General features: G+C 38.0%; 1 protein-coding gene across 2 annotated transcripts; it reads right to left on the reverse strand.

The window, feature by feature from the left end:
• Positions 1–5,991: 5,991 nt before the first annotated feature.
• On the reverse strand, positions 5,992–11,674 carry LOC107876128. Of its 2 annotated transcripts, none has more exons than XM_016723144.2 (2): positions 10,559–11,671; positions 5,992–7,764 (listed from the first exon to the last, which is right to left on the reverse strand). In XM_016723144.2, the coding sequence occupies exons 1-2, from the start codon at positions 10,608–10,610 to the stop codon at positions 6,848–6,850; spliced, it is 969 nt and encodes a 322-aa protein (XP_016578630.1). In that variant the 5' UTR covers positions 10,611–11,671; the 3' UTR covers positions 5,992–6,847. The 2 variants fall into 2 exon arrangements, with proteins under 2 accessions (XP_016578630.1, XP_047269721.1); XM_047413765.1 differs by having other exon boundaries at positions 6,018–9,094; positions 10,559–11,674.
• Between the last annotated feature and the right edge of the window lie 3,888 nt (positions 11,675–15,562).

A 15,562-nucleotide genomic window follows, 5' to 3' on the forward strand; every position in this document is an offset into this window, starting at 1 on the left:
AGACCCAGAATGCAAGCCTCATATTCAGCCATGTTATTGGTGCATGGAAAATGTAACTTAGCGGTTACCGAATAGTGCTAGCCCGTTTCTGACACCAAAACTGCTCCAATTCCTGAACCTTTGAAGTTGACCGCCCCATCAAAAAATACCCTCCATCCGGGGTAAATCTCTGTAATGTCTTCTCTTATGAACAAAACTTCCTCATATGGAAAGTAAGTTCGAAGTGGCTCATATTTCTCATCAACTGGGTTCTCTGCCAAATGATCTGCTAAGGCTTGCCCCTAGATTGCTTTTTGGGTTACACACACAATGTCAAACTCACTCAGCAACATTTGCCACTTGGCTAGCTTTCCCGTAGGCATGGCCTTTTGGAAAATATACTTTAATGGATCCATTCTCTATATGAGGTATGTTGTGTAGGACGAAAGATAACGCCTCAACTTTTGTGTCGTCCAAGTCAAAGCACAACATGTCTTTTCTACAAGAGTGTAACGGGCTTCATATGGCGTGAACTTTTTACTCAAGTAGTAAATGACTTTCTCTCTCTTACCAGTCTCATTATGTTACCCGAAGACACATTCGAAAGCATTTTTTGAGACTGACAGGTAAAGCAATAACAGAATTCCTTCTCTTGGTGGAACCAAAACTGGCGGTGCAGACAAGTATTCCTTGATGCAGTTAAAAGCTTTCTAACATTCTTCTGTCCACTCGTTCAATGCATTTTCTTCAACATCTTGAGAATTGGCTCATATATGACTGTTGACTGCGCGATGAACCTGCTAATGTAATTCAAACGACCCATGAAACTCATAACTTCCTTCTTAGTCTTCGACGGTGGTAAATCCTGAATTGTCTTGATTTTGGATGGGTCTAACTCGATGCCTCTTCTACTGACTATGAACCCCCAACAACTTCCCTGATGGTACACCAAAAGCACACTTAGCAGGGTTTAATTTCAAACTGTACCTTCTTAATATGTTGAAAAATTTCTCCAGATGAGTCAGATGATCCGAACTCTCGCGGGATTTGATAATTAGGTCATCCACGTACACCTTAATATCTTTATGGATCATATCATGGAAAATCATCGTCATAGCCCTCATATATGTTGCACCCGCGTTTTTGAGACCAAACGGCATTACCTTGTAATGATAAACACCCCAGGGTGTAATAAAAACTATTTTTTCTGCATCTTCCTCATCCATCAATATCTGATGATACCCGACAAAATAATCAACGAATGACTGCATTTCATGTTTTGCACAGTTATTGATGAGAATGTGGATGTTGAGCAACAGAAAATTATCTTTAGGACTAGCTCTATTCAAGTCTTTATAGTCAACACAAATTCGAATCTTGCCGTCCTTCTTCGGCACAGGGACGATGTTGGCCAACCACGTCGGATATTTTGTGACCTCGACAACATTAGACTGGATTTGTTTTGTCACTTCTTCCTTGATCTTTAGACTTAAATCTGACTTGAATTTTCGCATTTTTTGCTTGACTGGATCAAACTCTGGATTTATTGGCAACTTATGTGACACAATGCTGGTGCTCAACCCTGGCATATCATCATAGGACCAAGAAAACACGTCGATGTATTCCCACAACAGGTGGATGCGATCTTTCCTTGTGGCGCCGCCAGGTGGATACTAACACTTGTCTCTTTGATTTCATTGTGATCTCCCAAGTTGACTGTTTCAGTTTCCTCCAGATTGGGTTTTTCATGATTCTCAAATTCCTCCATATCTTCAACTAATTGTTCCTCGTCATCATCCTTCTAATCATCATTGTTCCCCTCATTTTGTTTGTTCAAGATTTGACATGACATGACACGACATTGACAGATTTTAAGCTACTGTTACTGTAATGGACAAACAAACCAAGTTAGATAATAACAAGATAATAACAAAATATATGACTAGAAGTGTTTTAGAAATAATAGAATTTTTTAAATAAATGAAGGCTTTTTCATTGAAATTTGAGAGATAATTACAAAACCCTGGCTCGTGACTTGCACAAATACAAGTCGCTGCCTTTTTGAAAGTAGTAAGATACGAAAAGAAAGTTCTTGAGATATAAAAGGTGGATCACAAGGCCTCCTCCGGATCATCATCGATTTCAAAACTATTAGTAATTGCCCTTTCATCTACCATAACGGGCGATGGATTATGAGTAGAGTGGAGGTCCAATTTTACAAGGCCTCTCCTGGCGCAATCTACTTCACCCCGTTGGACTCTAGGAGATCTTCTGGTACAACATTGCATCCTTCAAATAAATCTCCTATCCCATCCTTAAGACCATCATCATCTGACAGCTCTCATACAAAAAATGACTGAAACAGGAGTGGCAAGGGCCTAAACAGACTCTTTTCTGGCTCATCCTCAACCCTATCCTTCCTGGTAGGCTGATATCCTAACCCGTTCTTAGAGCCTCTCTCTGGGATTGCAATAGGCTCGATAATTTTTTGTAAATTCTTGCCCAAGCCTCGACCAGGTTCAAACCCATTTCTTAACATCACCGTTGTAATCATTTTGTAGACAGAAGGCATTGGTACTTTAGGCATCGAATCTCTGTCCGCAGCATTTACAATTTTCACTGTATAGAAACTGCTACCTTTTGGAACATCTTCAATCATCGGCACATAACCATTGGGATGGTCCACTCGACTTCCTTCTCCTTGGATAACTACTTTATGATCTTCCCTAACGAACTTCAATAATTGATGAAGGGGTGATGAGACTGCCTTTACACCGTGTATCCATGGTCTTCCCAAGAGCAGGTTGTAGCTAGGATGGATATCCATAACATGAAACTTAGTCTTGAAGTCAGCAGGACCCATTTGGATGTACATGTCAATTTCTCTTATGGTATCTCTCGGCCCACCATCGAATGCTCTCACATTTACATGGCTTTGGCGAATTTTTCCCAAATCATAGCCTATTTGAACCAACATGGAGAGGGAAAAAATATTCATACCAGATCCTTCGTCTATTAATACCTGATTAATTGCATAATCTCAACAAATGACGGTGACATGCATGGCTTTGTTATGCATCGCTTCTTCAAATGACAATTCTTCATCACTGAATGATATGCGATGATTCTCCACAATGTTCCCTATCATCGCAGCCAGGTTCTCAACACTCATTCCTGCGGGAACATACGCTTCCTCCAAGACCTTCGATAAATTCTGTCGGTGGTATTGCGAACTCATTAATAGTGCCAAGACAGAGATTTGGGCTGGTGTTTTCTCCAAGTGTCTGACAATTGAGTAATCCTTTAGTTGCATATGCCTCCAAAATTCCTCAACCTCTCCTTCAGTGATCGACCTTTTCTATGAATTTTTTTGTTGGTCAATTCCTCAGGGATGTAACATCGTCCCGATCGAGTCATCCCCTGGGCAGCAGTGGTTTGCATAATAAATTCCTTCTTTGGAGGGGGAGTACACTTGAGTTGGTGTAGTCATCACTATAAATGGGGCTTTCTCGTTGACACTTAAAGCAACCAAAGCTCTCTCTATCTTCTCCACCTCTTCCACTCTTTTGTACTTTTCTGAATTCACCTTGGTAATGGTTTTGCCAGATGCCAATTCACCTTCTATCTCAACAATGTTAATTATAGGTCCCCCATGATTAGGCAATGGATTTTTGTTACTATTTGGTGTAGACGATTAGAGCGTGATGACCTTCTGATCGATCAAATCTTGGATCTTATGTTTCAAGTAGATAAAATCCTCGGTACTATGCCCCGCCGCTCCTGAATGATAGGCACAATGTTGATTGGCGTGAAAAAACCAAGAGTTGGGATTGACAGGCCTTGGCTGTATCAGTTGCAGATGACCGACAATCTTCAATCTTTTAAACAATTGGGTACGACTTTCAGCTAGTGGGGTGAAGTTACGGAGAGGTTTCTTTTCGTAGTTTGGACGTTGGGAGTTATACTGGCTTAGGTTTGTAGGAGGGGGTACTTGGTGATAATTTGGAGATTCTTGGAAATTTTTTCGGTTATTCGGAGGATTAGTTTGGAAGTGAGACTGATAATTTGGAGATGAAACTGGGTATTGGGGAAAGATATTTGGCTGTGGATCTTGGTATGAGGATTGGATGTTTGGGAGTGGAGTTTGGTACTAAGGTTGGATGTTTGGGAGTGGAGTTTGGTATTGAGGGTGGGGTAGAACACGTGCGTAAGGTTAGGTGACGGTGGAGGAGATAAAACGTTTCTAGAGTTGAATCGCTGTTTCGATTTTGTAATAGAATTAGCAGAAACCATACCTACCTCTTCCTTTTGCTTCTTGGAAAACATGGCAACTCCAGACAATGTCGAGGTCTTGGCAATTTTTTCTGTCCGAATACCTTCTTCCAATGATTCTCCTATTTTTACCAAATTCGCAAAAGTTGCCCTGACAGCAGACACTATTCTGGTATAATATTCTCCTTCTTAAGCGTGAGAGAATACAGATACCATTTCCTCCTCGGACATGGAAGGTTGCACTTTGGCATCTTTTTTCCTCCAATGAAAAGCATAGTCTCGAAAACTCTCAACGCTCTTCGGTTTGATCCGATCTAGTGAGTATTGGTCAGGGACTATTTTAATATTGAATGCAAACCGGTCAAGGAAACCCTTCGCCAACGCTTTCCAACCAATCCACTTTTTTAGCTCCTGAGACATGAACCACTCCAAGGCTTCACCATTCAAACTTCGACTGAATAGGCGCATCAATAATGCCTCGTTTTTTCCTATCCCTACCAGTTGCTCACAGTACCTTCTCAAATGGGCCATTGAATTTTCGGTACCGTCAAACATCTCAAACTTAGGGACTTTGTACCTATCTGGTAGGTCTACTCCCGAGTGAACACATAAATTGTCATACCACAAACCGTCGTGGTCCCTGGCTCTATGAGACTCTTTGATCCTTGTGATCTCTTCCTTCATAGCTAGTGAATTCCTTTCATGCTAGGTCATCCATTCTTTCTCCTTCTCCTCATATTATTCCATCTCGGGGTTAGGAAGGGATTCATAAATATCAGGGGATATAATGGCTTGAGGGGGATTCGGAAAGGAGGCTTGATTTTGCGGAAGAAAAGAACTTGGTTGGTAAGTGGGGAGGATATTTTGAAAATTGGAAAGGTTCTGTGGTCTTTGTGAGTAGTTTGGCGGAATATGAGATGGATTTTGCGGATTTGGAAATGAATTTGGTGGATTCAAAGGTAGATTTGATGTATTTTGTGGATTTGGGAATGTGTTTTGTTGATTTGAGAATGTGTTTAGAGGATTTGGAAATGGATTCAGAGACGGGTTATGTGGGGTTATAGATGGATTTTGTGGATGGTAGGCGTTTGGGTTATTTTCACGATTAGTATTTTGGACAAATAAAGGACCGGAGATGGATGATACATTATTTGGCTGATCCCCGAGAATAGGTGTGCTGAGGGGAGGGATTTAGGGTGGAGCACCGTGTCCTCCCAGAGCGGAAGCATTGACGGTGATGGCTAAGTTAGCCAAATCCTGAGTGCAATTTATTCCTCCTGAAGAATTTCTAACTTTCTTACAAGTTCCGCAATCATCTCATTCTGTTCCGTTATCACATTATCTCGAATAGTCAGTGCGCTTTCTTTGTCATTTCCCGTCATTTTGAGTGATGGTCAGAGGATGGGATTTTCTGCGCTTTCGATCTGGTGATGTAGGGATGTTCTGCCAGTTTATCAACACGAAGTAATTTCTATTATCTGCAAAGTAAAACAACTCAAAGGTAAATGTGTTAGTTTCTGTATGTGATAAGTAATGCAAAACATTTGACAGGAAATATTCACATAGAGTTGCTTGAGTCGTAGCCAAACTCATCCATAAGTCATAATGGATAAACTTGTCTTTGAAACAAACAAACGCACATAAACACATAAAATAGTTATATCACACAAAAACATTATAATAACACGTATCCTAGCTGGGGTGACCCTTTTTGAGCCAAGGGTTCAGGCCTAACGGTTCTTGAAGAAAATATATGTTTCCTCGAAGTCAATCCATTGACCCCCAACTCATATAGACACGAAAAATGGCATAAATGCCTACAAAAGATAACTAAAAAGGGATACAATCTTTAGGGGAAAAGGGAAATAACATGAAAGAAGATAAGTTCCCGCGCAGGGGAAACAGAAAAACTACCTACTGGAGGCTCCTTTGTCTGTCTTTGCCTTCTTTGCCTTGTTTACCTCCTGTGCTATTTGATACCTATTGATGATAAGATGACTCCCGCATAATTGTGTCTTGCAGTCGTAAGTCATTTTCCCTATACTATCGAGTTGGGAGGCCATGCTATCATCCAAATCGATTAGACATTACCTAGCATCATCAGCTTCTTTCCTAGCTCTTTTCAACTCTTCCCTCAACATACGTATAGTTAAAGCGTCCTCCATGGGTATCTGCTGGTACACAATTTCACTTTTCTAGAACTCATCTTGTAGCCTATGGAGCCGAATTTGATGCTCGAATTCTACATCCATAACCCGAGTGGGCACATTCTCAATGCTCCGGTGAGACTCTTTTTCAACCACTCCTTGTAAGTATTGCTGACTTCAGGGTCATGCTCTATACGGAAGGTCACTTCCATCCACCTTCTTGTTCTCTATCCATTTATCATACCTTCTTTGAGTGAAGACTCACTTTTATCATATTCGGTGAAAAACCTAAGCATGAAATCTATTTGTGGTGCCTCCTGCTTAATCTCGAATTGCCTAAGAACTCTGCCAGGATTGTAGGGCCGGGTCCCTCTGAGACCAGGAAGCACTAGGAAAGGCCACTTGCCCCCTCAAATGGTGTATTTCCCTGAACAAAGAGAGTTAATGGACTATTGCACATCGTCATCTCTTAATTCCTCAAAAGTCTTAAACCAAAATTCGTGAGATGCTTTCCTTTTGAACCTGTGTAGAAACAACCACATGTCGTGCGAAGTTAGCATATCCACCCTTGTTTTATGATCAGGTTGTACCGTTCTCGAATCCTTTACCAAATGCTTCATCATCCACCATTGTAAAATTAGGTTGCAACCTTGAAAGAAATGGTTTTTGACTTGACACCTTCCTAAGGCTCGATATATGTTGGCGACAATCATGGGAGCTAAATTATGGAATACCTTGGTAGAATCGTAATCTACTCCAAAGAAAAGTGCATGGGCCACCGTAACAACCCTTGGATGAATTGTGCCATTTTCCCCTTGTGGGAACACCATGGTTCCGAGTAGACCTACCGCAAATGCAAAGTCTCTCATCTCCTTCCATTTTGCTTCGGACTCAAATTTATGTCCAAATTTGTGGAAGGCATTGAATATTCCAAACCGACGATACAACTCCCGAAAAGTGATATTTGCTCCATCATGTTTTCCTAGCCAGATGTCGTCGTCAGTTAAAAATGCCTCTTTGATTGTTTGACGATCCCACACGGCAGGAACTAAAATATTCTTATTAGGTTTTTCCTTTCTCTTGAAACACATTTCAATACTCTCATAGCAAATTAACACTTCTTCGATGGTAGGAGTCAATTCCACATCCTCAAAGTGAAACACCATATTCTGATCATCCCAAAAAATCATAAGCACGTGGATCATTTCAGGCCAAGCGTCCATTTCGATCAACAAAGGCAGGTGCCCGGTGTGTGTCCTAACAATTTTTCTCTCATCTGGACCCATGTAATCCCACCACAATTTCAGGTAATCGTCAGGTTTGGTAACCATCTTAAACTTTTCACGGAAATGAAATTGAGCCATATCTACATAAAAAAAAGACAAAGATAAGCCTTACCCCAACCTCAAAGGGTAATGGATTAAATTTAGACAAGCATATATTTCTCCAACACATAAGTATGACCCGTCTGTGATTGACTCGGAGTCAATAGACATAGGGCATGTTTTCTAATGAGCCCAATGCCCCACTCGGGTATTGGGTTGTCCTACGCTCATGCCTGAAATAGGGTTTTGATTTCGTTTTATCCTCGGTGTCTAGAATGGGTTTGAACACTGGTTCTCAAGCGGACAACTTGAGTTTGAAAATACAAAGAGCCATCAGACGACTCACGTGCCAATAAATTGTTTGTATTTCCAACACATTTTTAGAATTGATCAATAAGGGCCGGGATACCCACAAAACCCCAAAATAGTTTAAATAATGTAAGAATATGCCATGAGATATGATAGTTAAACTTTATAAAATCGAAACATATAAACACATAAACAGTTAATCAAAAAACGAAATCCAACATTTGGTTAGAACCTAGATACAAATCCCCAGCAGAGTCTGTCATTTCTATTTTGCAGAAAAATTTTGACTTTTGAAAGAGTCGCCACTTAATTTTGAAAAGGAATTAATAAACCTTTAAAGAGTTACTTAAAACGATTCAAAACAGGAAAATCGTTTAGTTAAGAGATTCTAAGTAAGCGGTTCATATTAACATTTTAAAGTTTTAGGCACCTAAAACATCCGCTAACTTTCGGTTATCCGAAATGTTTGAAAATCGTCTTTGACTAACTTTGAAAAAGTTTATTTTGTCGAAAAGTGATTGATTTTTTTGGAAAGTTCTTTTGGAAATATTTTGGTGTTTATGCAAAACTAGTTTTTTAGCGACTTAACTAAGGATTTAACTAGGTTCGCAAAGCACATAAGGCAAACAAGCATAAAGAAAAGGGGGAAGGGGAGAAAGTAAATGATTTAGGCCGTTGGGCCCAAACCAACAATACATGTCCCAGTCTAATTGGGCCTTTGACACATTTCACCTGTCCTAGTCTACTTTTCGATCCTTTGGCTCGGATCTTGCCTCCACCTGTATTAAATAAAACCTTGGCTTCGTGGCCCAAATGAACGAATAAAAATAAATAACTAAATAAATAAAGAAAAAAATGGAGAAGGATAAAATGAACAAATGAAATGGAAAACCGAGACTTTCCAGTCTCTTGGCCGCTTCGAATATGGGACTTTTAACCCACTTTTCTTCGTTCGACTCCCGGTATCCGTATCCTAGGTGATTGTTCCGAAATCAACTCATGATGGATGGGCCTCAATGGCCCACATGGGTAATGCGACAATTGGAAAAGAGTCCGTTTGGACTTGAAAGCGCGTTCATGCAAAGAGAAAAAAAAGAAAAAAAATAAAAATAAAGAATTAATACATGTTCTGAATTAATGGCTAACCGTATTAAAGTTTCATGTTAAAGAAACATATATTATTGCATAAATATAACAGCTAATCACATTGAAAATGACATACTTATGCATGCATGTGAAAGAATGGCTACTTATAAAATTTGATGAAAGCAAACGAAGTTAAACTGAAATGTTTTCAAGGATTCATGATAAGTATTTTAACTTATTTCTCTTGAAAACTACAAATGCCTTCTGTAGCTATCATCAATATTCATTTGACAGAAAAAAAAAAATTCTTGAGTAGAGATGACAAATTCACAACCGAAAAAAAGAGACTTGATTTTTTACAAACTCAACCTATTATCAATACAATAACAAAGACAGAGTTTACAGTGCAGAGTCTTATTACCAAACAACAAAGAAAATGTCTATAGTCTTCTTGCACAAAACAACACAATTAAAAGACTCCGTTGAACTCACACTCCAGATGTTTTCACGTTCTGACAGAGAGGTTTAGGGAGAAATAAAAGGGATAAATATTACAGGGTGAAGAAATATAAAATGGGGAATTAGGGGGAGGCCCAACCAATAAGAATATTTCCTAGTTCGCATGGGTATGGGCATTATTCCTACCCAAAAGACACCCAAAAGAACAACAATCACTCCAAACTAATGCTAAATAGAATATGAAAAACATGATTTCTTAATCAAACCTGTGAACAACCTAAGTTTCAGAGGGAAACAAGTAACAAATATTCAAATAAAAGATTTTGGACCAACATCTCCCTCTCTTTGGCAAATCGCAAAGAATCGCGAGCCAAGAGTTCATCGGAAAATTATACTTTACGCGAAATAAAGATCAGAGAAAGCCCACAAATTAGGAGTAAAACAAGTAATCAGAGAAAATAAACCAGAAATTCAGCAAAGAAAACTTCAGTCCGACAAGACAATGAGCGAAATCTCAACAAAAACAATCCAATAGAAGATATAGCTATTAAGAGAGCTCTATTAAGGTGGAGTTCAGTATTAAAGCCAAGATTACTCACATATTTAGTCCGTATATCGGACAGTAAATCAGATGACATTCGAATTAAAGAAAATTGAGGTATCATAATGAGTTAACACAGGAAATCCTAAAACTATAAATTAGCTTAACAAATTTCTTGTAAGTAAAATCATGATAATGTCACAAATCTCCTTTTTTTTTTCGCATAAACAGTCAAGACAACGAGTTAAACATGGCCAGAACATCGACACCACATAAATACGGACATAATCGCCGTCACAAGAACCCAGAGGCCTTCAAGGCTCACACCAAAAAAAAAAAGAAAAGAATAAAAAAAAAAACAGCACATTTATATCCATTAACGCCACTAACAGATCAAAGAAGAGGAGAAAATATCAAGACAAAAGGGATGATGTATTTACCTCTTTTAGGGCGGCAAAATGGGACTCGAGCTATCAGCAAAATTATCCCCATTGGGAGCTAATGTTGTCGACTCGGGAAACTTCCCATTGATCGACTAGCTTCCAAGAAACAATGGATGAGAAATTTTCGATGAAATAAACTTCTTTGATTTCAGAATCCCCAACCCAACTTCTAATCAGCCTTTCGAACCATCTTAAGAAAAAAATTCCTTCAGTTTCTTTCGAAATCTTGTCTCTAACCTTCTAATCTTCAAACAAGATTTCTAACCCCTCCCCAAAAAGCCAAAAAAAAAAAAGAAACCCCTCTTTTCAAACCCTAAATCTCGACTCCTGATTTTCTGAACCTCAAAAATCTCCAACCCTCAGTCCAAAAAAAAAAATCCCCTTTCAGCTTCACAAAGGGTCGCTTATATAGAGGACCATTGAGGGATATTTTTGGGATTCTTTTTGGGGAAATTTGAAATTCAAATGATGAGGGTAGTAGCCGATTGTACCCCCATTTTGATTTTCCTGAATGGGTTTCAAATTGGGGAATCCTGGAAAATGGATTTTTTCTCAACCAATTGGAATCGAGCACATATGTACCTTTTCAGTACGAATCTAACAAATTCTCCACAAAAATTGGAGAACATTCGTTGAAATCATGACTTGGCTGCCACCTATTGATTTTCTAGAAGCTCCTCAATGATTCTCGTGCTATTTTCGTGTGGGAAGGCACCTGACGAGTATGGAGAAAGTCGGGTCGCAAAGCTGATGGAGTTGGTTACTGGTTTCGCCGGATTTCGGGCTGAATCCGGGTTGAAGATGGGGTCTGGGTTTGGTTGGTGTTGACGTATTGCTGTTGTTGATCGATGAAGGCTGTCTTCTTCGTGGGAATTGTTGTTATCGTTGGTTGTTGTCGTTAATTGAAGGGGATAAAGAATTGGGAGTTGGGCTGGGTCAGGTGGTGTGGTTTTGGGCCGCATCTTGCAATTGGGTTGTGGGCTGGGGTAATTTTAAAAGGATTATTGGCTGGTTTGTTGTTTGTTGTTTGTTGGAGTGTGCTGTTGATTAATAATGGGTTTAAGATTGGGGTTATTAAATAACCCCAATTAGAATCCCAATTAATTTAGAGATTGGATAGGTTAGGCTATTTTGGCTATTTATTAAATGGCCGAAAAAAAGGAAAATTTAGACAATTGTATTTAAAATTTAGCCTAATTAAAATCCAATTGATCAATTGCATTGCAATTATGGCCGAATCGATTTCAATTAAGGTCTAAATTTAAATAGATTGACTAAATTCAATTGAAATTAGATGCGAATTAATCCGTTGTTCAATCACGAGCTTCTTGGTTTAATAAAATCAAACAAGTCTTTCTTCAAATAGATTATTTGTAAGAATAAATTATATTTAAATCAAGATTTAATTATAAAAAATTATTTTCCAAATAATCCTTAATTTAATGTCCAATTTTGATGAAAAATGTTCATTTAAATGACATCATTTGTACAATCTAGTATATGTAAATACGAAAAATATATAATTATCACTTAAATGAAAAAATTAGCCCAAATACCTATTTCAAAAATTTGGAAAAAATAATTGTTGTGATTTTATTTGAAAATCAAAGAAACTCGAGATTAAACGTAGTCGTGGAGGGCAAAAATTAGGTGTCAACATCGATTAAATAGGAAACTGATGTGGGGCTTAGATTAACCTATCCCACCTCAATAGCTAGCATTTAGGGTGTGGTTCTCCTAAGGTTATTTCAGGATGATTAATGAGCAAAGACTAAACTATCTAGAGGACTTGAGTTCAGCATTTAGCCAGATGGGTTAGCTTGAGTGCAGGGAGGGTGTAAATTCTATCTTTGTGGTGCTGGGTAGCTGTAGGTCTGATGTTGAAACCTTCCACTGTGTACAGTTATATAACACTAGTTTAGTAATCCTCCAGGTCCTTTATCAGCACAAAACATGTTTTAGTTTCAGTATCGCTTTTAGGATATTACTAATTACCTTTAGATTTTTAACTTTAAAATGAGTATATGGAGCAGAGAAAAACAGATCGGGAAATGGCAGGTGTGCTTCTTCTATTTGCTTTAGATGGACTTATTTCAAGTCTATTTTGTCACCAAAGGGAGAGACATTATTTAGAGTACCTAACAGGACATATAGCTTAATTGAACTGGATTTTGCAATTGCTACTGAAAAGGTATCATATTTTTTATCATCTAAGACCTAGATACGTTATAAAGTCTTGCAGCGATATACATGAATTAGTGATTGTGTTTCATAAACATGATATGAATAGTTAGTCGAGTGAGAATTGATGTAGCCAACCTCAAATTGCTTGAAGTTGAGGTGTATATATTTGTTGCATTTGTTCTTTCATTTTACGATTACAATATATTAGAGGTATCCCCAAATACAAGGGCGTAAGGTGTTAGAATATCTCTTACTCTAGTTCTAGATAATAATAATAAAAGTAGTGTATAGTACTAAGATCCCGAGACATAACAGATCTTCTGAAAAGGAGATTCAACAACTTAAATTAATGTAAAAATAAAAAAAAAATTATTGTAATTGCATAGTATCTTTTCCAACAAGGGAGATTCAAGGATGTGTGCTATTGTAATTCTTGGCTTTAGCTCTGTAAGAAACTTGTTTCATTATTCTCTAATGATTGTCGCATGTGCTACCATTTGTGTATTTTATTAGAAATGTGCTATGATTAGAAAACGTTCAAAGTAACTCTAGACACCTAATTTCGTCTCTCCCTGATATCATTTTTACCCAATTTTTACTTTATCCTACCGTGTACCCTCACCCATGTAATTATACCCTACAAAAATACAAAAATAATAAAAGTTCAATAAATTCCTAACCTTATCCTAATAAACTTTATCCTATACCCTACCCCATACCCTATGCCTTACACGTTTTCCCATTTCAACAATACAAAAAGGAATGATTCAGAAAAAAGATAAAAAAAAGGAGGGACCCACTCTATTTTCCCCAAGACTTCATTCTATTTTCCATGCTCTTATTCATTTTAATACAAATAGAGAAGACCATAGAAAGAGGAGGGGGACAACAACAATAAAAGGGGAAAGGGTCCAAAAAAAAAGGACCTAACATATACCATATACATATGCCATTTTAGGGGGGATTTTTCCTTTTACTTCTTCACAAGTGATGCTCATCCTCACCAACACACACACACTGATATACTACGATTCACACACACACACACAGATTGGAGGTAAGGGAGAAGGGAAGACAACAACATATATACACGCATAGAAACTCCATTCTTGTTCCTCTCTTCTACACCCTCACGATTCACATACGTACAGATTCCATCGAGAACCCATTGATTCTGGCTGGTCCTGAACAGAAAATAGTCCATCTATATCGAATCTTTATCGTCCGTTCAACATCAGGTTTCCATCTTATCAATTGTTTAGGTCTGGTTTTGGGTTTCGAGATTGGTGTTCATCTTTGGGATCTCGATTTTGGGGGTTTGTTATCTCTGTTTTAAGTGGTTGATTCGGAGGTCTATATTGAGTTCGTGTTCTTGGAATAAAATTTGTTCAAATCGAAATTGGCGATATCGAGTTGGATTTTTGTCATTGTTGAGGCTCAAGTTGAGGTTCTCAAAAGTGGATTTTCTTATAATATTCTTTGAAAAGTTCCAAATCAGGTCCATTTCTAATCTCTACTATCTTATTTCTTTATTTGCGATATCTGATATTATGGATGGAATGTTTTGGTTGATGATATGATCTTGATTGTGTGGTTGAGCAAGTTTGATTATTTTGGGTGATTCTATGTTGAAGTTGGTTAATTAATCAGGAATGATTTGTTGTTTGAGCATGTTCGAATCTTTGCTATGGGTTAGTGTATGTTGGATTTGGATGTGAGAAATTGAATTAATAATCACTGAATTAGTCAATTATTTGGGGATGGAATTGATAAATTGATAAAAAAGTTAAATTTAGATTAACTTTGTTTATTGTTGTTTTGTTTAATTCATAATGAGCATGAATATTGTTTTGAACATGATAGAATTATGATATGTTGAAATGGATAGGCGAATGTAGGTTCGGGTAGGCAAAATTTAGGAATAAATTTTCTTGTTGAATGTTTGAATGTGGAATTTGAGTTGAATGGTTTGGTTTTAGTTCTTGTATTTGGAAATGTATTCATTTAATTGGGGAATGCCCTGCGATCACTTGTATTTATTCGCCGGAGAATGCCCCAAAGTATTTTGTATTTGGAGAACGTCCATGATGAAGGCCCGAGGCATCGGGTAGCAGGGAGTGTAGTATAAAATTAGTGTAGGGTAGAATAGAATTTACATTTTCGCATTCTTTTTCCATTCGGGACTGTATAATTGGACTGAACACTAAATTTTTGATTATTTTGTTTTGATTGCTTGATTGATTATTTTTGCGTTCTTTGTGTGTTTTATACATTCGTAGTGTCAAATTAGCCGATACTCTCCACCAAGCGACCGTGGTCGAACCACGGGATCGAGAGGTGCCTAACACCTTCCCCTCAGTCAACAGAATTCCTTAGTCGGAGTCTTTTACGCAAATCAGTTTTAAAGAGTCAAATTGTTTTGAAAAGGATTATCCAAAGATGACTTGGCACACCGGATTATGCCAAGTGGTGACTCTGATTTTTGAATGTAAACCTAATCCTTTTTCAGAACAAATCTTCATTTTGTCACTTTAATAATAAAAACCCTTTCGAACCTTAAAATGATATCTTTTTGGAGTACGAAAAAGGGGTGTGACAGATCTGGCGACTCTGCTGGGGATTTTTCAGAATTTGAGCATATTTTGGAGTTTGTATCGGCTTAGCTTGGCACTATAGGTGTATAGACATTTTGTTTGTGTTGTTTTGTGTTATTGTTTATCATTTGTTGAGTGCCTACGTGCTCTTTGTTTACAGTTTTTACTTTATGTGTTATCGCTTTATATCTGGCATCATGTGTATAACCCGAGTCTTTCTTTC

Source organism: Capsicum annuum, chromosome 6 (genome assembly GCF_002878395.1).
Source record: "Capsicum annuum cultivar UCD-10X-F1 chromosome 6, UCD10Xv1.1, whole genome shotgun sequence".
Classification (NCBI taxonomy): domain Eukaryota; kingdom Viridiplantae; phylum Streptophyta; class Magnoliopsida; order Solanales; family Solanaceae; genus Capsicum; species Capsicum annuum.